The sequence below is a fragment of the Podarcis erhardii genome, assembly GCF_964252035.2.
Source record: "Podarcis erhardii genome assembly, chromosome: 13".
Classification (NCBI taxonomy): domain Eukaryota; kingdom Metazoa; phylum Chordata; class Lepidosauria; order Squamata; family Lacertidae; genus Podarcis; species Podarcis erhardii.
Genome location: NC_138502.1, coordinates 19,059,897 through 19,080,652, shown reverse-complemented (window position 1 = coordinate 19,080,652; position 20,756 = coordinate 19,059,897). Strand labels below are relative to the sequence as shown.

At 46.2% G+C, this 20,756-nt stretch overlaps 1 protein-coding gene and 2 long non-coding RNA genes across 7 annotated transcripts in view; 1 reads left to right on the top strand and 2 right to left on the bottom strand.

Moving 5' to 3' along the window:
- The first annotated feature begins 1,801 nt into the window (after nucleotides 1-1,801).
- LOC309326675 (testicular acid phosphatase homolog) lies at nucleotides 1,802-12,479 on the top strand. 3 transcript variants are annotated; one of them, XM_081835556.1, is made up of 11 exons: nucleotides 1,802-1,987; nucleotides 5,254-5,349; nucleotides 5,712-5,798; nucleotides 6,875-7,012; nucleotides 7,702-7,800; nucleotides 9,008-9,103; nucleotides 9,187-9,319; nucleotides 9,754-9,836; nucleotides 10,232-10,338; nucleotides 11,296-11,465; nucleotides 11,547-12,479. In XM_081835556.1, the coding sequence occupies exons 1-11, from the start codon at nucleotides 1,886-1,888 to the stop codon at nucleotides 11,630-11,632; spliced, it is 1,197 nt and encodes a 398-aa protein (XP_081691682.1). In that variant the 5' UTR covers nucleotides 1,802-1,885; the 3' UTR covers nucleotides 11,633-12,479. The 3 variants fall into 3 exon arrangements, with proteins under 3 accessions (XP_081691682.1, XP_081691683.1, XP_081691681.1); XM_081835557.1 differs by lacking the exon at nucleotides 7,702-7,800; XM_081835555.1 differs by having other exon boundaries at nucleotides 11,296-12,479.
- Nucleotides 3,639-16,273, bottom strand: LOC309326677. 3 transcript variants are annotated; one of them, XR_014150350.1, is made up of 4 exons: nucleotides 15,553-16,273; nucleotides 14,792-14,868; nucleotides 13,852-13,923; nucleotides 3,639-4,692 (listed from the first exon to the last, which is right to left on the bottom strand). It is a non-coding gene; the product is annotated as an uncharacterized lncRNA (long non-coding RNA). The 3 variants fall into 3 exon arrangements; XR_014150351.1 differs by lacking the exon at nucleotides 3,639-4,692 and adding an exon at nucleotides 12,557-13,407 and having other exon boundaries at nucleotides 15,553-15,856; XR_014150352.1 differs by lacking the exon at nucleotides 3,639-4,692 and adding an exon at nucleotides 12,557-13,364 and having other exon boundaries at nucleotides 15,553-15,854.
- A 1,659-nt stretch (nucleotides 16,274-17,932) lies between these two features.
- LOC309326678 overlaps nucleotides 17,933-20,756 on the bottom strand; it is a 124,702-nt gene continuing 121,878 nt past the window's right edge. The window contains exons 2-3 of the long non-coding RNA XR_014150353.1: nucleotides 20,379-20,540; nucleotides 17,933-19,420 (exon numbers count right to left, since the gene is read on the bottom strand). This is a non-coding gene — a long non-coding RNA (uncharacterized lncRNA). The remainder of the gene's footprint in view (nucleotides 19,421-20,378; nucleotides 20,541-20,756) is intronic.

Here is a 20,756-nt window from a genome sequence, read left to right as displayed (position 1 = left end):
CAAGCTGTGGGGGAACCAATATTTTGATGCGGCCCAGAGCTCCTTCCTTGATGTTCCTTTATAAGATGAAATAAGGAAGCAGAAAGATCCAGTATTTCAAAGGCTCTTCTGTTAACAACCACAGTGAACGGCTAGCATCAAATGTACCTTACAAAAACAAACAAACCTTCACCCACCTAATTCCACATTCTGCATTTACAAAAGTCAAATCCTGGGTCCGGTACAAATTATCCAAATAATTCATGCCTGGTCCTGCCATTACTGAACTGAAGAACAAGGGGAAATGGCACCTCCTTTGCCACCAAAGGCTTCAAAACATTCTCTCTATTCTGATGTTCAGTGCTGATGCCCAAACAGCACTGTCCACAGCCAAGAACTATAGAAGGAGCTATAGTTACAGATAGGTAGCTGTGTTGGTCTGCCATAGTCAAAACAAAATAAAAAAATTCCTTCCAGTAGCACCTTAAAGACCAACTAAGTTAGTTCTAGGTTAAAGACCAACTAAGTTAGTTCTAGCTCTGTGTATCTGAAGAAGTGTGCATGCACACGAAAGCTCATACCTAGAACTAACTTAGTTGGTCTTTAAGGTGCTACTGGAAGGAATTTTTTTATTTTGTTTTGAGAAGGAGCTATAAGCAGGCTTGGAGGAACACTGAAGTTTGCAGAAGTACAAAAAGGGTTTAGAAAAAGACACTGCATTCAATGACCACACAGGGTCAAACTCTAGAGTTCACAAGTCAAACCTGCAACAAAATATTGTAGTATGGGTGCTCCTGTTCACTGCTCCGGTCAGTGTGCAACACCCTCCACAACGACACTCCATTCCATTCCCCTCCAGTCAGTCCACATTCTGGGCTGCAGCCAAGTAACTTCTAATCAAAGTATACCCATTGAAATTGATGGACATGACTAATTTAGATCTATACATGTCCACGATTGTACTCTAGTTTGGTTGGATGCAGCCCAGAATGCTGACACACTGTGGCGATGTTGTGATGACTGACTGGAACAGGAGAACTCCCCACTAGAACGTTTTGTCACTGGAGGTTTTACTTGTGAACTGCGAGCCGAAGTCAAGACAGATTTCTGTCACATATACCTCCACCTCTGCTGAGGCCATCTCCTGCGAAACATCAAATTCTGGAGACCAGGTGTAAATCAACAAGACACTTAGGCTAGTTGTCTGGCGAGATGGCGTCAAGGTGAACTTGTTTGTTGATCTACCAATAGGGAGGCTGGCATCAGCCATGCAAAACTGGACTCATTAATGTCTGGGGGTGACTATATGGTCCCACATCCTTCAGGTGGTTGGAGGAGTCCGCAAACTGAATTCTTGTTGTCAGGTAACAACGACCTGACATGATTTGACTCCTGACCCCCTGGGCAAAGCTCCTCAACTTACAATGCTTGCGGGACAGGCAGAAATCCATCAGGAGAAGCTCCTCCGGCACATCTCTGTGCGAGCAAAAGGGTTTACCTGCTGAATTTTTGCCAGACACCCAGCGGCTAAACACACAGGACCCCGGCCAGAAACAAACCCGGCAACTGGTTATCACAGGCTCAGATGTTTTCTCTGCAGGTGGAGAAGGCAAGACGTAATGTCTTGGTTGGGAGTTGTAATCATCATGGCAAGTGAATCTCCTCCCCCCATTTAACAAACAGGCAGTTTTAAGGGGACTGGCAGGTGTAAAACGGGGGGAGGGGGAACCAACACTCTTCTCACATACTAACACACACACAAGCTCTGTGGTGCCGCCTGTTAGATCTGACCTGTCAGCAAAGGAAAATGAGAGATAATTACAGGGTCTGAGGATGGGCCTATATAACGGAAGAGTTTGCCCTCCCTCCCTCCCTCCAACAGTTCTTTTTCCAGGTGGCGGAGAACATGAGGCTCTCTGTAGCCCTGGCACCTTGGATTCTCCTCCTCATCCAGGATATTCTGCCTCTCACGCCGGCCCAAGAGAGGACGCTGCGCTTCGTCACGCTGGTACACAGGAGGGTGGGTGGCAGGAACTAGGGCGCCTGGGTTCTCCGGAAAGGAGCAGGAGTCTAGTGCTGCACAGCAAGAGGGAAAGGAGCCAGGGTACTTTGGGAGGAGTGTGAGGCATAGCTGTCAACTTAGAGATTTGAAAATAAGGGACCAGCAGCCTCGAAAATAAGGGATCAGCAGCCTAAATAAGGGATTTTGCTTCGCTTATACATAAATCCGGCACTGATGAAGCCATGCTGCTTTTGCTGTGACTGACTGTGTTTTGCAGGGGGTTGGACTAGATGATCCTAAGGGTCTACAACTCCCACCAAAGAAGAGTGGCAGACAAAACTGATGAACGACGTCAAGATGGCAAAGCTTACAGGCAGAATTAGAAACCAGGAAGAGGACCTCTTTCAGTGGCGTAGCGTGGGTTGTCAGCACCCGGGGCAAGGCAAGTAATTTGCGCCCCCTAACCCATGGATTTGCGCCCCCTAACCCTAACCCCCAGATGTTGCACCCGGTGCGGCCGGCCCCCCCTGCCCCCCCACGCTACGCCACTGACCCCTTTAATAAAGAATGGGGAAACTTTATAATTTATTTGAAAAGCTATTGTAAAGAGTTACATACATTGGTAGGATTGACAGAAAACTTGGAGCAAAAATTTGAAATATGGATGGACAAATGATTTATAAAAATAGAGTTATGAAAGGGATGCAGAGGGGCAAATCACTACATTAAGATGCTGCACTGCTTGGAGGGTATGCTAAGCAGCATGTCAGGGCTGCCGTCGTCCTGGTGCGAGGAGTTCCATCGGCCCTTCCTCGCCAGAGAGAGGGGGTGAGGAAGAGAGACTCTCACCCACGCCGCCCGTGAGCCCGGCATGAGGTGGTTGAGGTGGTTGCGGCGGCGGCGTGGCCACTGAAGTGCAGCCCTTCTGCGTCCCTCCCCATCCCCTCCTCTTCCTCTTCCCTCAGGCCGCCTCCTCAGCCGCCGCTGCTGCCACCCATCTCCTCACGACGCGCCCCTGAGGGGGAAAAGGGAGAGATGGAGACGTGGCAGCTCGTGCGTGCGCTCTCTCTCGCAGCGGAGGACCCCGAGCCGCTGCTTCCCTCCCAAGCCTAAGCATGAAACCCGGGAAATTTAAGGGACATCATCAATAAGGGACAGCAGCAGGACACGGTGCTGGGATAAGGGAGTTTCCCGCCAAATAAGGGACGGTTGACAGCTATGGTGTGAGGTCTACGGGGTCAGAGATGGGAAGCAGAGCTTCTGGATTCCTTGAGTCGGGAATGAAGGGGGTGCATTCTGCTCCAAGCAGTGAGTTGCCTCTCTTTCATTTCATATATTGCTATATCCCAACTTTCAGGATATAAATCCTACTGAGGTGGCTTAGAACTGACATTCAATTACTTACACACACACACACACACACACACACACACACACACACACACACACAGTGGTATCTTGGGTTAAGAACTTAATTTGTCCAGAGGTCCATTCTTAACCTAAAACCGTTCTTAACCTGAGGTGCCACTTTAGCTAATTGGGCCTCCCGCTGCTGCTGTGCCGCCGCTGCGTGATTTCTGTTCTCAGCCTGAGGTAAAGTTCTTAACCTGAGGTACTGTAACCCAAAGTGTTTGTAACCCGAGGTACCACTCTCTCTCTCTGTGTGTGTATGTATGAATGACTTTGATATTTAATTAATTATAAAAGTATGTCAGTACCCTGTATCATAAAATATCAAGGTGGTGTACATTGTTAAAACAGGGGGGGGGAAACACTGTGTTTTTAAACACTAAAAACACAGAAAAACATTAAGGAGACTGGCTATTGAAAAACGCCAAAACTTTGTGTTTTTTCCAGTGTTGGTCAAACGCCACTGAAATTAATGGACCCTAAGTTAGTCGTGCCCTTTCATGTCAATGGATCCAGTCAGAGTCTGTCTAACCATGGTTACAACCCTATTATGGTGGGTGGGACAGTTCTGTACCAGAAGGGCACCACAGATCTGGGTCTGCGCTGGGCACAGAGACACATCACACACCCAGAGACTTGTAGCACCTTAGAAACTAACACTTAGTGTGGCATAAGTTTCCATGCACTTAAGACCACTTTGTCAAATACCTGATGCTGGCACACACACCCTTTTTTTTTAACTGATCGGACTAATAGCTTGTTTAGCCTCAAGAAGGGTAATAACATACTAATTACTTTACCCTGACTCACCCAATCCCTGGCTACTTTGAATGAAAATGTATTCCACAGAAGTGCCCGAAAGACTGCAGGCTTGGTATTAGGAATACACCCTTAAGGGATGAGAGGGGAGCTTTTTAAAGGGATAGTGTGAAAAATAAGTATTAGGCCTATTATGAAATATATATATATACTCACACACATAGGATGGTTCTTTTGAATGAATCAGATCTGAAGAGGAGAAATTAGAAATTTGTATTTTTAATTTCTTTAAAGCGGTAGTTTTTATAGCACTAGATGCTATAAAACAGAGTTGTTGTTTTATATTTGGGATGCATAATTTATAATAATACCCGTATAAGTACATATTTGTTTATTTTGCAATACACTTGGTGCATGTCACGTAAACTCAAAAGTAAAATTTTTAAAGTGGCTGTGGTTTCTTTTCTTTGCCCCTCACCTATAAATGAACTGGTGCAGGCATCTTGTTTCTGGTTTACAGACTGACCCTCCAGCAATGCCATCTATTAAAGAAAGGGAAAACATGTGTCTGTTTCTGTGCATGTGTGTGAGAGAACTAGATAGCAAAGGGGGGGGTGGAGGTGGAATAATATTAAAGGTAAATCACAGTAGGTCCCATTTTGCAGGACAGGATCATAGAATCATAGAATCTTAAGAGTTGGAAGGGACCCAAGGGTCATCTAGTCCAACCCCCTGCAATGCAGGAATCTCAGCGAAAGTATCCATTGCAGATGCCCATCCAACCTCTGCTTAGAAAACCTCCATGGAAGAAAAGTCCAGCACTTCTCGTGGGAGACTGTTCCACCGCCGAACAGCTCTTACTGTCAGAAAGTTTTTCTGAATGTTTACTCGGAATCTCCTTTCCTGTAACTTGAAGCCATTGGTTCGAGTCTTACCCTCAAGAGCAGGAGAGAGAAAAAGCATGCTTCCTCTTCCATGTGACAGCCCTGAAGATATTTTAAAAGTCCAAAAAGATTCCTGGTCCTGTAGGTTAGAAATTTGAGGCCAAAACTATCACTCGGTTTGCTGTATGTTGCTGTTCTGACCCCCTACTTCCTTCTTAGGTGTACCGCCATGGTGACCGATCCCCTCTGGGCACCTACCCCACGGATCCCCACAAAGCGGCACCCTGGCCACAAGGCTTCCAGCAACTCACTGAGGTGGGGGCTTGGGGGTGTGTGTAGAGGGGTGGGATGGGCACTGGAGGCAAATGGGGCACTGCCCCTGTCTGGCTGCCTTTTTGCTTTACAACCAGTCAGGGGCTGGCTCTCCCTGCCATTGGTTCAAGCTCCACCTGTTTTCTGCCCTGCTGATCCCCATGGTCACCTTCAGCCACAACTTGGGGAAGGGGGAGAAAGGCACTTTCCAGAATTTCCATGACTGGAGTTTTCGTGTGAGTGAAGGCGATTGATCTCAGCCTTCGCTTTGCACTGGAGCAATGGGACAGCCCTGTTTTGGAGGACGCTTCAGATCTTTCTCTCTCTCCCCCCCCCCCTTGCCTTTTCCCTTTTGTCTGCTGCAGGTAGGTATTTTGCAACAGAAGGCACTGGGACGATTCCTCAGAGAGAGATATGCTGGCTTCCTGAGTGCATCCTACAAACCACAGGAGGTAAATATCCGTTTGCTTATTTAATAAAGGCAATACAGTGGTGCCCCGCAAGACAAATGCCTCGCAAGATGGAAAACTCGCTAGACGAAAGAGTTTTCCGTTTTGGAGGTGCTTCGCAAAACGAATTTCCTATGGGCTTGCTTCGCAAGATGAAAATGTATTGCGAGTTCCTGCGGGGTTTTTTCCCTCCCCCCCTTTTTCTAAGCCGCTAAGCCGCTTATCTGCTAAGCTGCTAAGCCGCTAATAGGGCTAATCCGCTAAGCCGTCAATGGGCTTGCTTCGCAAGACGAAAAAACCGCTAGACGAAGAGACTCGCGGAACGGATTCTTTTCGTCTTGCGAGGCACCACTGTATATATATATTCCACACCAGCACCCAAGAATTCACAAGGCAGCAAATATGAATACAGTAATAAATATATATAAAGCATGCAACAATTTAAGTATTAGCTGACATGCAAAAATAAGCAGCAGCAGCACCCCCAAAATGTATCCAAACCCATAACACCAGCTCCACCCACCTTTTAAAAAGCTAATGGGTGGTGGGTGAAGCAAGAGGGGGAAACTGGGTGGCTCTAGAGGCCCAAGTGCACAATGGAGGCTTTTGATTTTTACATCCCACCTTTCCTCCAAGGAACTCAATGAGGCATACACAGATCTTCCCCTCTCCATGTTATTCTCACAACAACCCTATAAAGTAGTTTAGACTGAGAGATGGTGACTGGCCCAGGGTCACCCAGTAAGTTTCATGGCTGAGTAGGAATTTGAACCCTGGTCTCCCATGTCCTACTCCAATACACAACACTGGCTTGTGTTCCAGCCACACAAAAGCCCAAACCTTCTACACTCCCACCAACACAACTCTATTGTCCCTTCAGGCAATCAAGCAACATTAGCTTCACAGGTCAAAGACACATTCCAGCCAGGCCAGAGCAGCTCGAGAGGGTGTAGTGGAGGTCAGTGAGATGTGTGGGCTTTGAGGGTCCCAAGGACAGGATAAATAGCCCCACCAGCACTCGGGGACAGCCAAGGTTTTCACCCGCCTTGAGGCCAACCAACCATTATGCCGCTTTCTAGATCTATATCCGCAGCACAGATTACGACCGCACCTTAATGAGCGCCCAAGCCAACCTGATGGGGCTCTATCCAAGCTCAGATCCAGAGATCAGCTGGAGACCTGTTCCCATCCACACTGTGCCTACTAAGTATGATAAGGTAATCCTTCGCAACTTGCCCAGATTTTACTGGTTCTTATCAGCTGCTTCTCGGCTTTGTATTGGATTTACGTGGCATTTTCTTATATTGCTTTTATTGAACACCATCCTACTAGTCTTCCATTGCAAGATGGTCTATGCATGAAACAAATGTATTTTTTAATACAGAAGCTGAGGGAAGTGTTTCCTGAAAAGGGGAATGCCACTTCATGAAATCCAACTTTATCAAGAATGAATTTCTTTCTGGCTCTTTTATTTTGATGTCTTGCCACATTTCTGTATGAGTTCCGTCTAGGCCCTGCATTTTCATTCTGGTCAAGCTTAAAAATTGGGACAGAGACTTAGTAAGTATATTTACCATTTAGACCGGTGTCATGAAGTCTAGCATTCAATCCACTACACCAGCCTGGTAATCTGGCAGATATTTTGACCTATAATTCCCATCAACCACCTGTGCTGTCAGAAGCTGATGGGAATGGTCGGCCAAAATATCTGTCTGACTCCAGGTTGCTGAAGACAGCTCTACACAGCAGCCTTTTTTGAGCAAAGCAGGAGTATATGGATGTGAGATTCAACCAGTGTTCCTGCTTCTGAAGTGTAGCCCCATAGTTTACATATGGGAAAGGAAAGAGGGGTCAGCTTTCCCAAAGAATCAGATTTGTCTGTCTTTTCCTACTCCTCACCTCACAGCTGCTGAAGCCGCCAACCCGGAACTGCCTACGATACCAACAGCTGATGGGAGAAACAATTAATTTGCCAAGCTATCAGGCTAAAATGGAGACCTGGAAGGTATCAGGGAAAGGTGGGGTTGGCTAGGAGGGAGGAATGGATTCCAAAGTCAGGATTTCTTCTTCATCCAATTCATCAATCCAACTCTTTACACCCATTGTAAGAGGAATGCATCATCCGGAGGGGGAGTCTTGTTCTCTGCCTTGATCACTCAGAGGATATATATGTACTACAAACTAAAACAGGTTTTATACCACTTTAATTGACCTGGCTTTTACCCAAAAAAATCTTGGGAAATGTAACTCATGATTGATTCTTTAGGGATCCAAAGCATGCACACCCCACACCCCCCGAAAATCATGGTTCCCAGGATTCCCTGCAGAGTGAATTACATTATACAAGGTTCGCTTGTCTTGTCTTGCATTGCCATCGACAAGAAAACTGACTGCCTTCTTTTGCTCAAGGCAGCCCTTTGTTTACTTTTGGAAATCTCTGATGGCCAGTCTAGCACCCAATCTGAGTGTTTTTATTATTCATTTAAAATATTCATATACCACTTTGCGGGGCAAGAATCCGGGGTGGTTCCAAAAAATTAAAGCTAAAGCTTTTGATTGTAATAAAAAACATTAGTAACAACAACAGATACAAGATAAAAAAGCAATGCTTTAAAAATGCCCAGTGGTGTAATGCAAGCATGCTTATTCAAAAATAAATTACTCCTAGGTAAGCACTTGTAGCAGCCTTTGCCAACCCTAGTGCCCTTCAGCTGGTTTGGACTACAACCCCCATCAGCCCCAGATAGCACCTTGTTGGGCCTGAGGGCACATTCAAAAAATCTAAGAAACTATCATGGGAATCACCCATTGCACAGAAAAAACTGATGTTCGGGACCAAAAAACTCTACACAGCCCAAAATAAACAAAAAAGAGGTTCATATACATATAGTTTTAAAATATATACAAATTTGAGAAAGGCAGGGGCCCTTAGGCCTAACTTAGTCATGTTTATTAACTCTGATGGGTGTAGTCTTGAGTGAAACAAACACTGAATACCATCCATAATGGGTCTAATTATGGTGCCAACCCTACATGGAAGTGAGTTTTTGGAAGCCACACCACTTCACTTACAACATTCAGGCCTATGTCAGTTTGCGTGGACATATGTTAGTAAGACCATGTAGGATAGTGGAACTAGCTTCCTCCAGGAAAAGCACATTGAAGTTCCAATCCGTTAGCTAATTCTTCTTCCCCCTTCCCTCCCTTCCCAGGGCTTTATGAGAGAGATGGCAAACCATACAGGGCTTAAAGAGGAACAGCTGACCCTGAGGGGCCTTTGGAGGGTCCACGACTCCCTCTTCTGCCAGGTAGGAATACTGCACTGCATAACAGCCTCCCCCCAGTTTGCCTCCAACCATACCTTTCTTTAGTGTTTTTTCTTTCCTTGCAGAAAACACACAACCTGACCTTGCCTAGCTGGGCCACACCACAGGTCCTGGCCACCCTTTCAGAGATGGAAGCATTCAATGTCAAAGCCCATGTGGGAATGCATGCAAGCCAGGAGAAGGCCCGATTCACTGGAGGTAAATTTCAATCAGTTTTAGAGGATTAACATTCTAACGCTGCTTTGACAAAACACAGTACTGGGGGAAAAAACTGAGGAGGGCCCGTTCACACGGCACCTGAAAATTCACTATTTTCCAGTTCAATGTGTTCCCCATTGTCCTCCACAGATCCATACCTAACCAATTGGTGTGGGGGCCATGACATTTCTGTGCTTTTCTTTTTTTGTTACTATGGTTTTTCTTCTACTCAACCCTTCAACTGTTATTGATGGCACATGCCCCAGTGCGCAGCACATGTGTGTGCTTGCATGACTCTCATTTTCATATGCAACACGGCACCCCCTTGACCCCCAATTATTTGCAGAGCTGCTAGTTTTGTGCCTGTTGGTCAGTTATTCTTTGACATACCATAGGACACCCCCTCAGTCAACAGTCTCTCTCCCACCTTGCAGGGATATTACTTGGCGCTATCCTGAGCAACTTCTCCAAAGTAGTGTGCAGAGATCTGCCCCTGAAGATGATCATGTATTCTGCTGTAAGTCTTTTCCCACCTTAAGACTTCAGGGGGACCATGTGGGAAGAGGGGGGGGGGTTAAGTGTGTATAGCAGTCTGCCTGTTTAGAAGGATCTTGGGCTCTTTAGTGGCTTCACTGCAGTCGTTTTTGAAAGTGCTAAAAATAGTCTCTCTAAAACTACAACTATAAAACTAAGCCTGCAAACTATGGAACAAACTTATCGCATGAAGGGGAAACAGGAAGTTCCTGGATAGCACCCTCCATGAAGATGAGGGGGAAGCAAAGTAATATCATCTAGTCTGCACATGAAAAAATGGCATGTTTTAGGGAGTGGGGGGGGGGCATAGCAATATATTGTAAAATGTAAAACAAAAAAACATGTTGGCTACATTTTTCCTGTTCACCTACTTTTTAGCATGACAGCACCTTAATCGCTCTTCAAGGAGCCCTGGGCGTTTATGAAGGTCCCCCTCCACCCTATGCTGCCTGTCATGGGTTCGAGTTCTACCAGGAAAGCAATAAGTAAGTCTGGTTCCATCTGTGGGGCAGGAAGAGTTTCTCTTGTTTTGCTGGGTGTTGAATTTGCTCTCCATCACAGAGAAAGGTTTGGTGTGCATGTAAAAACTGCACAGGTGCTGATGAACTACTGATGATTTATCATCCTGGTGAAATAAAATGCTGGCAGTATTTTAAGAAGCAAAAAAATGTCCAGCCTTCAAGGCTTGTGAGGGTGAGCTTAAAAGGCTTATAACTTGCAGCAATATCCCAGGGAACAGAATGTGCTCAGGTTTTCAGCTTCCTCTGTAACTCTGTGCCCAGTAGAACAAATTATGCACAATTGCTTTTGCATGAAGAACTGAAATTTTTACTTATTGAAAAAGCAGCTTATACATGCCCCCCCCCCCGTTCCTTTTGTGGCTCCGCTATCCTCCCACAACTCAATGGTAGACACATCACTTCACATGCAAAGGATTACACAGGTTCAATCCCCAGTATTCTCCAGGCAGGGCTGGGGAAAGGCTCCCTGTTTTAAACCGTGGTATGTTTTCCCTTGTTTTTTAAAATTAAAAGCCACCTTTTGGAGTACGGTAAGTCTTCTCTGTCCAGCTTTTTAATTTAATTTTTAGTTCTGACTTTGATATAAGGAAACATTATTATTACTACCCTTTCTTAAAAGTTGTCCTCTCCAAACCAAGGAGTACACCATTTGGAGGGACTCTCTCTCTCTCTCTCTGCAAGCTCCTAGTATCCCTTGCAGTATTAACAGCTGCCTCCCAGCGACTTGTCAGCACATTTGCAGTTGCTGACGCATTAATACAAAGCACAGCATAGTTAAGAGGCTGAGACAGTACCGAAACATTTTGAGAGACACTGCAGGAAGGAAAGCACCAAATATCAGAGCCAACGTTTGGCAGTGCGGGTTTATGGGAGGTGAAGAGTGCAACCTTTACTAAGCTCCTGTGTTTTCCATCTTTCCAGTTCCTTCAGTGTATCCATGTTTTATCGGAACGAAAGCAGCCACCAGCCCCACACCTTAGCCCTGCCTGACTGCCCCACACCTTGCCCACTGCCTCTCTTCATTCATCTTACGAAGGCAGTCATCCCGCTGGACTGGGATGCCGAATGCCAAAACCCTCGGGCAGGCACAGGTAATGCAAGGTCTTTTCCCTCCCCCTGGGCAGAGGTTCGCACTGACTCTCCCATTCACACCTGCTCAATTCCTTTTGCAGGGCACACCGTAACAGTGCTGGCTGTGGCAGTAGGCCTGCTAAGCACTGCATTAATAGGAGCAGGCATCATGTATTGGAGGAGGTGATGGGAAGATGGGCTCATGGCAACCACCAATCGCCCTCATGGGAAGAGAGAACAGCCTCTACATGCTGTGAAGTGTGGTCCAGTGGCTGGAGCCAAGGGGGGCAAACTCAGACTCCATCCACAGAAGCTGATGGTCCAGGCAGCACCGGCAAGAGGCACATTTACTGTAGGGAATTATTAGGAGACTTAAAAATAAAGCAAGTAGCGCAATGCTTGTGAGTACTACACTGTGTGTACCTTTCTGTCAGGAAAATATGGCATGGCAAGGAAATTCTTATGCCTCCATTGTTTAGAGGGCCCCATGCTTTTCATTTTAGTATGTAATCTGCTCTTGACAGACATAAACCACGAATTTTTAAAATCAGAGTTGGAAGGGACCCTGAGGATCATCTAGTCCAACCCCCTGCAATGCAGGAATATGCAGCTGTCCCATATGGGGATCGAACCTGCAACCTTGGTGTTATCAGCACCATGCTCCGACCACCTAAGTTGTGCTTAATGCTTTGGGTTCCCCACAAAAGACATCTGTGGTAGATCAACATCTGGATGGCCAGATTTTCCATACCTTGCCAAAAAGATGCCTGCATGTGAAAAACATTAAGTACAACTATGCAAATAAAAAAAGATCAAACCTATCCATTCTGAAGGAAATCAGCCCTGAGTGCTCACTGGAAGGACAGATCCTGAAACTGAGGCTCCAGTACTTTGGCCACCTCATGAGAAGAGAAGACTCCCTGGAAAAGACCCCGGTGTTGGGAAAGATTGAGGGCACAAGGAGAAGGGGACGACAGAGGACAAGATGGTTGGACAGTGTTCTTGAAGCTACAACTGCGGGAGGCATTGGAAGACAGGAGTGCCAGGAGTGCTCTGGTCCCCAGGGTCATGAAGAGTCGGACACGACTAAACGACAACAATGCAAAACCACTTATCGTTTCTACATTTTATTGGAAAAAGTAAATGCTGCACAGAATAACATTGTCCCTGCCTGGAGGCATACAATCCAAGTTTTGTTTTCCCCAAGTTGAAAGGAGTACATGCCAAGGTTGTGCAAAATGCAGCATTCTTGGCAAATATCCCCAAAGATATTCATGCTGCTTCAGAATCCAAGGTGAAACAAACAGCCTTGCTTTGGAGGGTGTGTATGGCTTATGATCATCAATTTATTTAGAGCATTTGTACCCTGCTCTTCAACCAAGGAGGTTACCAGCATGGCTTATATGCAATCAATAAAAGCAAGGCAGTTCCTGCTTGCAGACTTACAATCTTAAAAACACAACACACAAGGGAAACAGACAAGGAGGGAAGAGGAAAGAAATTAAACTCAGGTATCAATCCTTAAACAGTTTTTCTTTTAATGACCAACTAGCACAGTTCAGGGGTAGGAGGTGCCTGATACTGCCAATATTTTGGCAAAGCTGATGGAATAATCCCTGCTTCTGATGGAAGCTCAACTCAACTGCTCTTAATAGAATGCTGCAGCGAAGAGCCAAGCTACTTGGTTCTGAAACCAAGAAACTTGCTTGAAAGAGTTGGAGGCTGGTGATCAAGCAGAGTTGGGGGGAAAGGTGTGTGCGCAAAGGCTGTTTAAATGATGGAAGGCAATGGGAAAACAATCAGTGGATCAAAAAAATATATATGTATCAGTGACTTGCTGATAGTCCAGGAGATTCTTTCAAGACTGTGGGAGAAACCCATCCATTTCGTTTTGCTGCGGGCATCCAGCTTGGCTGAGGCTGGGTGGGAAGAAATATGCCACATGAATTAGCAACGCAGTGCCTAGGGAAAGCCCAAACAGGATATGATGGTGCTTTTAAAAGGCTGCTGACTGAATCTTGAAGGGCCCTGTACCTCGGTCAGAGATAGTGTAAAGTTCTTCTGGAATAATGGGACTATGCCTGTACAAATTTATTCAGGAACTTTAGTTATTCCCTCAGCCCAGCCCCAGCAGACTAAGCCTTTTAGCCCCATGGAATACAAATCCAGTAAGAGAGCATTTGCTTCCAAATTTAAAGGCTGTTAATTTTTAAAAAGTCGCTCCCTGATACATGCCTCAGCGCTACAAAGCACATACAGTGAAGTACAACTTTCCTGCCTCTCAAAAGAAATGGGAGGACTGACCCCTGTCTTGCAAACACAACCTTGGCATAACCCTTAAGGATCAACCACTGTGTTTTTCAATGCCCAGATAATCTTTCCTCTGCCTTTCCTGCCCCGTTCTACCTGTGAGCCGTCAGGGCACGGAACCAGTTGCATCTTCCTGCCTGCAAGAGCAGAGCTCAGGTGTTCCCATATCTGGAGAAAGAAAGCAACAAACCATGTTGGCAAGACTTTTTTGCACACTATCCACAAGGTGTAGCCTAATTTCAGTTTCACAGATCACTCACTACACATATTGGATTTCATGCCTGCAAGCACATTTTCCCTTCCTGCCACTCAGTTCTTTTTTTAAAAAAGAGAGAATATGTAAAGAAATTAGGTGCATCACAATTTCAGGAGTAGCCAACATGATACTCCACACTATTGCTGGGACTGCAGTTTCCACCCTCCCTGGCCATTTGCTATGCTGGTGAGGGCTAACAGGAGCCCAACATTTGGAGGACACCATGCTGGTGACCCCCAAAACAAACTTCAATATCTAAAAAGTTTTAGCAAGTCATGGGTATTGCTTCTCCACTCCAAATTCCCAATTCTCTAAGCAGCTTTAAAACGGGGTGGTGGTGGAGCAATCTGGACAGCATGATACACTGGCCCCTTACCATTAAAATTTTTAATTTCTCCAGCTTAACAGAAACGTTGTCCCATACTTCCATAAGCTGTAACACACACAAACTTTAGCTCTAAACAATAGGCAAAGCTCAACTGCTGCATTGTGTCATTCCTAAGCCATTCATGCTTTACAAGCTGATGGAGTGAGAGCATTAATACTAGGAGACCATCGTTGTCCCTCTGCAGACACACTAAATGCACAGCCAAGTAGGGACTCTCAGATCCAGAACCCCTCAGTCTTCTGGAGTGTCAAGTCCCCAGAAGGCACCCAAATCGTCACAGCAATCGGAGCCCAGTGCTGACATCATTGGGGTATCTCATGTCCCACTTCTAGGAACTGCACTAACTCTGTTCCAATACCCCTCTTTCGACTTGTCATTAAGTGAATGCTCACCAGCCTTGGCTGCCACTGAAGCACCTAGATTCAACTTGCGAGGCAGATATTCATCTTGGGTACATCATCAGGGTCACCTAACAATAAAGGTATAGTTAGGAGCTGGGAATGCACGGGACTATTCCCTATATCAATCCACCACCCCCCCTATCCAAAGCTATGCTGTACACCTGGATGAGAAGATGAGAGCAGAGAAAAACAGCATCCCAAAAGATTTTCACAAAATTCAACTAGTGCCACCGAGGGTGGCAGGAGGCTTTCATTCTCCAGTGTTTTGCCATTGTATCCTCTGCAGGAAGTCCCAGCTGCCACAACTGCATACACGTGTCTCAAAGTTCAACACACAGACCTAATCCCACCAGAGCCTTCTCCCCACAACCTCAACCTCTCGGGATCAACAGGGATTCTGCTCCTCAGTCCCCCATGATGTCAAAGGCATGGGGGGCACTGTCATCGTCATTGCAATCCGCGCCCAGTGCTAACATCATTGGAGGAACCCTGTGGCCACAGCACTCCCACCTACACACAGAAATGCTCTCCTGGTTTACCATGCACCCCAATCTCCAATGGAAGGAAATTTGGCCCATATAATTATAGGACTTGCCAGACCTTGCATGGAACCCCCAACGAATGCACCGGCACACTAGAGGGGGAGATGGCGTTTCACTCTTTACTATCTAACTGAAGTGCCCAGAAAACCTTCTACAGTAGCTCAGGATTTCCCAGGGCAACAGTCTGAAATTCGGCAGGGCAACACTTACCCAGCACCACAAGTTCATCGGGTCACTGGAGGCCCAAGATGGATGCTCCATTTTAAGCAGAAGATAGACAAAAAGAAGTATTGCTGTAGGAAGGGAAAGCTGGTTAGTAAAATAAGCCACTAGAGGCACTCTTCCAGAATCCTGCCTGACAGCACACTACATTCCTCTTATACCAGTCCCTATATACACCCTTGTCTGCCAGTTTCAGTCAAAATCCCTTTTCTACCCCCCACAAATTCCCCCGTTAACTACCACAGGTATAGCCAGGATTTTTGCCGGGGGGGGGGGGCAGAACCTCAGTTAGCCATGTATTTTTATTGATTTGGGGGAGGCAGCTGCCCCTCCCTGCCCCCCTCAGCTACGCCCATGCTAACTACACTACGGCCCTTAACTAAACCCTTTTACAAAGCTATTCTCCCTTACGCTGCTGAGCCTCATCAAGCCTCCTTTGACTTTAAACAGTCAGCATCTTTATACAAGTCTTTAGCATTACCGCAACCCCTTCCCTCTTTACTGCTACATTCCAGTTTATTCCCCACACAAGCCCTACATGCCCTTTCCACTATGGGTCCCTCTCTACCTATCTGCACCCTAACGCCGTCTCTGCAACCCCACCACCCAGCTCTGATTCTAAACCTCTTCCTCTCCCCCGCAACAGAGCCTAGCAGCAGAAGCGGGCGGGGGTACAGAGAAACCAATAAGGAATAAGCAACCCAGTTATTCGGCCGGCCCGCCCGCCTTTGTATCGCGCAGTACCTGCGATCTCCTGCACGCCGCCATTTGAAACAGGAAGAAGGTTGGCCGCACGTGGCCCTTTTATACTCCCGCTTCGCCCCGCCCACACCTTCAGACTCCGAACTCGTCAACTTTCGCGCGCGGCCGCCGTCCTGCGCGTGCGCATAGCTGATGAAATGGAACGCAGGCCTTGCCCCTCCCCTCTCGTAAGTGGGCGCGCGTGCGCAAGGGAGGGGAGGCAGAGGAAGGCGGCGTGGGGTTCTGCTGGTGGTATTTGCGGGATTGTTTAGTGGCGGGAGATTCTGCATAGAGAAGCAATTTTGGCTGGTAGCCAAGGAGTCGAGGGTTCAAATGTTTGTTTGGCCCTGAAGCCCAGCGAGCTCCCTTCGGCCTGTCAAAGTGTCTCACCTTCCTCACAGGGTTGTTGTGACTATAAAATGGGGAGGAGATCCGCTTTGAGGTTTTATTTTCTTTAATACAACCAAGCGGTCATGGGCGTGGGGCAGCTGCCCCACCCACCCCAGATCATGTAAAACAATAGAAATACTTATCTAACTGATCAGTCACGTCGATTCTGCTCCCCACTCCCCAAAAAAACCAATCCTGGCTACGCCCATGCAAGCGGTATATATACGTTTTAGTAAATGAAAACAGTGCACTCCACCTTGAGCTCCAGAAAATAGGTGAGATAAAAATGCGAAAATAAATAAGTGCTGCTGCTGCTGCTGCTGCTGAAAGAGCAGTGGGTAATCTCAGTAGTTTTAAACCCTGGATTTAATGGTATTAATATGAACACCCCACCCTTTTACATGGCCATATGCATTGTGAAGCATGCAATTTTGGGATAGCTCATTCGGTAGAGTGTGAGACTCTTAATCTCAGGATCCTGGGTTTGAGCCACACTTTGGGCAAAAGATTCCTGCATTGCAGGGGGTTGGACTAGATGACCCTCGTGATCCCTCCCAACTCTGATTCTAAGATCTCTCTTGCCACCATTCCATGTTTTGCAAGACTTTTGCATTGCTATGTTACAGCAAAATACAAAGAGTTTAAAAAAGTGATACTCTGAACATGTGCAATTTCAGACTGTACCTTTTCTTAAAGCATAGCACTGTCCTGACTACCATAGCCACTTCTGTTGCTATTCTGAATACCAGTTCCTGGAAAGGTAGGAGGGAAGAGTGCTCTTGTGCTCCGGTCCTGCTGGTGGGCTTTCCATACGCATCTCACTGGCCACTTTGAGAACAGGATGCGGGGCTAGATGGACCACTGACCTGACCCAGCAGGCTCTCCTTAGGTTCAGATTTATTGAGCCCTGGTGACACAGGGAGCCTGTGGAAGAGGTGAGACTCAAATCAAGACCCAAGTTGAAATCTCCATCTGCAGTACCAGAATTGGGTCTTCCCTTGCCCTTTTGTCTCAGGTTTTGCTCCCTCTCCTTCCTCCTGAATGTAACATTATTTCCTGTAAATTTATGCCATATTCTCTCTCACCATGACTGCATCTTTGACGTCTTCTTAATCTACAATGGAAGTGAAGATGGTTCCTGGTTTCTTTCGGTTCCATATTTGCAGGCAAGATTATTGTAAATGGGTGGGAACTGAACATCTATGCACCCCAAAATAAGTCGTCTTGGGCACATGCTAAGGGGAGAGGGATGTATGATTTGGATCAGCTGTATAACAAGACAAGCAACAACAGAAAGAACTTTTATTTACACCATTCAATTTGCAAATAGAAATGCTCTTTATTATCTATGGAACCACCCTGGGGCGAGATGGGAATTACAGTATTGGAAAGATGATACATAACTGTATTAGTTAAAACTACAGTAACAACAGTGATATATGGAATTTGATGGCACAAAGTGGAGATGACTATTCACTTAGTTGGCTTGACGCTGAAAACTAAGCTAGTGCAATATGAACATAGTGTCCAGATCACAAGAAGGAATCCCTCCACTGTGTGGGGAGCAGGAGGCCCTGGGCTTCAGCCTACTTAGCCTATACATAAATCCAGCACTGCCTTAGTTCCACTCAGAGTAGATGCAATGAGGTGAGTAAACTTAACTAAAAAATGTAAAGGACCCCTGACAGTTAAGTCCAGTCGCGAACGACTCTGGGGTTGCGGCACTCATCTCGCTTTACTGGCCAAGGGAGCCGACGTTTGTCCGCAGACAGTTTTTCCAGGTCATGTAGCCAGCATGACTAAGCCGCTTCTGGCGAAACCAGAGCAGCACACAGAAACGCCGTTTACCTTCCCGCCAGAGTGGTACCTATTTATCTACTTGCACTTTGACGTGCTTTCGAACTGCTAGGTTGGCAGGAGCTGGGACTGAACAACGGGAGCTCACCCTGTCGCGGGGATTCCAGTCGGCAAGCCCTAGGCTCAGTGGTTTAGATCCCAGCACCACCCGTGTCCCTAAACTTAACTAAACCATCTTAATTAGCGCCACTGGGTCTACTCTGAGTAGGACTAGTGTTGACTACAACCTAGGGTTACCATATTTAAAAGTGAAATATATTTTTGAGTTCTTTCTGAGGACATGGGCTGCCATACGTCTGGATTTTCCAGGACATTTTTTTTTTGCTAATTTTCCAGATATGTCTGGACATGTGGCAACTCTACTACAATCAAATGTTACTAGCATTTAGCACTTCTTGTAGGAATTGCTGAGGTGTAATGGTGCTGGTTCCTCTTTTGTTCCAGGGAGGAATGTATGAATTTGCACATCTTTAGCAATGTGTTGGAGGAGGCTTCCCATTGCGGCTGCAAACATTTGGCAGGTGGCTTGAGAGAAACTCTCAGTTTCCATCTTGAATGCCAACCACAGTACCAAGTAGAACGTGCCCAGCCGTAGACTGCCAGCTCATCATAGAGCCGTGTACGGGAAAATGATACTGCTTTCTATAAATCTTGGAGGATAACAACCACAACGTGACCCCTTCTACCAGATATATCCAGGTTCCAGAACGTCTAGTGCCATGAGGTCTGTATGACCCCATTTTATCTTAGCTGGAAGTAAAACAAATGTGTTTTATCTGTCACAACCCTTTGACTCCCTTCTCTCTGCTATATCTGGGTCCCTGAAAAACTCATGGCCCTTTTAATGTTGCCCACTTCCTGAGAATTTCTGGTATAGCATCCAAAAAAAGAAAGTTCCAGTCATTTTCTTCGTAGTCTTTGAGCAAGCCCATCCTTTGGGTGGTTCATGCCCTCAAAATCGCAGCTGAAACCAGATATGGCCCCGAAATAGACAGTTTGTTAATTCCTGCCCTCAGAGGCTGAGCCAAGAGATGGGTGTGGGAGTCGGATGGGGGGCGATATTTATAGGATGCGTCTAAGAGAAGAAGCAGAACGAAGGCAAAGTGGCATCCTACTTTCCCCCAGTTTTTCTCCGGAAGGACAGAGTGGGGCTACCCCCCTCACTTCTGTTTGTTTCGTTGTAGTGACCTCCAACAGCCGGAGTGGGTTCTTGTGATAGTCACACTGTTTTATCTACAGCGGTCGGGTGACAACAATGCACAGGGAGGGCTAGACTTCTGTGAGGCTATCTTGCCAATGCACAGAATACAACAACTTATACAGCATTTGGAATCTCGGGAAGCTAAGCTTTCATTTGTACAAAAACAGTAATTGCCTAGTCCTTATGACTGTGGAGAAAAAAAGGGTAAGTTGTTTTATATTAATGACAGCCTGTGGTAAGTTGATGAAACACCCAAAGACATTGGAACTGGCTGCTCCTGTTCCCCCGTTTTTTTATACACCTCTTGCTCTCTGCTCCTAATGTTCCAGATGTCCCCATTTTCCTCCTTCAGTTGCAGTTAGGTAATTTTAGATTCCAGACTTGGCATGGTGCTATGCCCTCCCCCTCCCCTTCCCCCCACTTAAGCTGGTGATGGGTATTACTTCAAAATGAGGTAAGCCAGGTCTGCTAATCGTTCTGCTAAGTGGGGCTTCTACCCAAAAGCCCAGAGTGTACCCCCCCCCCAGAGAGAAAACACTCTGAAGTCCAACACACACATGCACACACACACACTTCAGATACTACAACCGGGATTATGTTTGCAAAGAAAATATTTTTTGCTTACTGCCTTAATTTATTCCCGTTGCACCAATCAGTGATTTGGATTGTAGGCAGGGATGGGTGAACATGCCCATTTTGGTTTCTCTCTGTTTCTCATTCTTCCAATCTTAAATTCAGGTCTCTACATTTCCACAACTCTCTGTGATTCTTTTCTGGGTGAAAAGTCCTATGGAAAATTCATCAGCATGTTAGCACAAGTTTATCTTAATATACACTTGCTTGTATGCAATTTTCCTCTAATATAGACACTTTTGCACAGCAGTTTCCCCTCAGATAATGTACCTTTGCACATTATTTTCACTAATGTGTGTATTTATATGCATGCTTTACCCAGGTATATACATTTTTGTGCAAATGACTGGAGAACTACATTGCAAAATTT

What these genes read in the sequence shown, in the direction of transcription:
- LOC309326675 (XM_081835555.1), top strand. Translation starts at nt 1,886, where the DNA reads ATGAGGCTCTCTGTAGCCCTGGCACCTTGGATTCTCCTCCTCATCCAG. An exon ending in CGCTGCGCTTCGTCACGCTG is followed by an intron (nt 1,988 to 5,253) that starts GTACACAGGAGG and finishes CTTCCTTCTTAG; the next exon opens with GTGTACCGCCATGGTGACCG. An exon ending in TTCTACCAGGAAAGCAATAA is followed by an intron (nt 10,339 to 11,295) that starts GTAAGTCTGGTT and finishes CCATCTTTCCAG; the next exon opens with TTCCTTCAGTGTATCCATGT.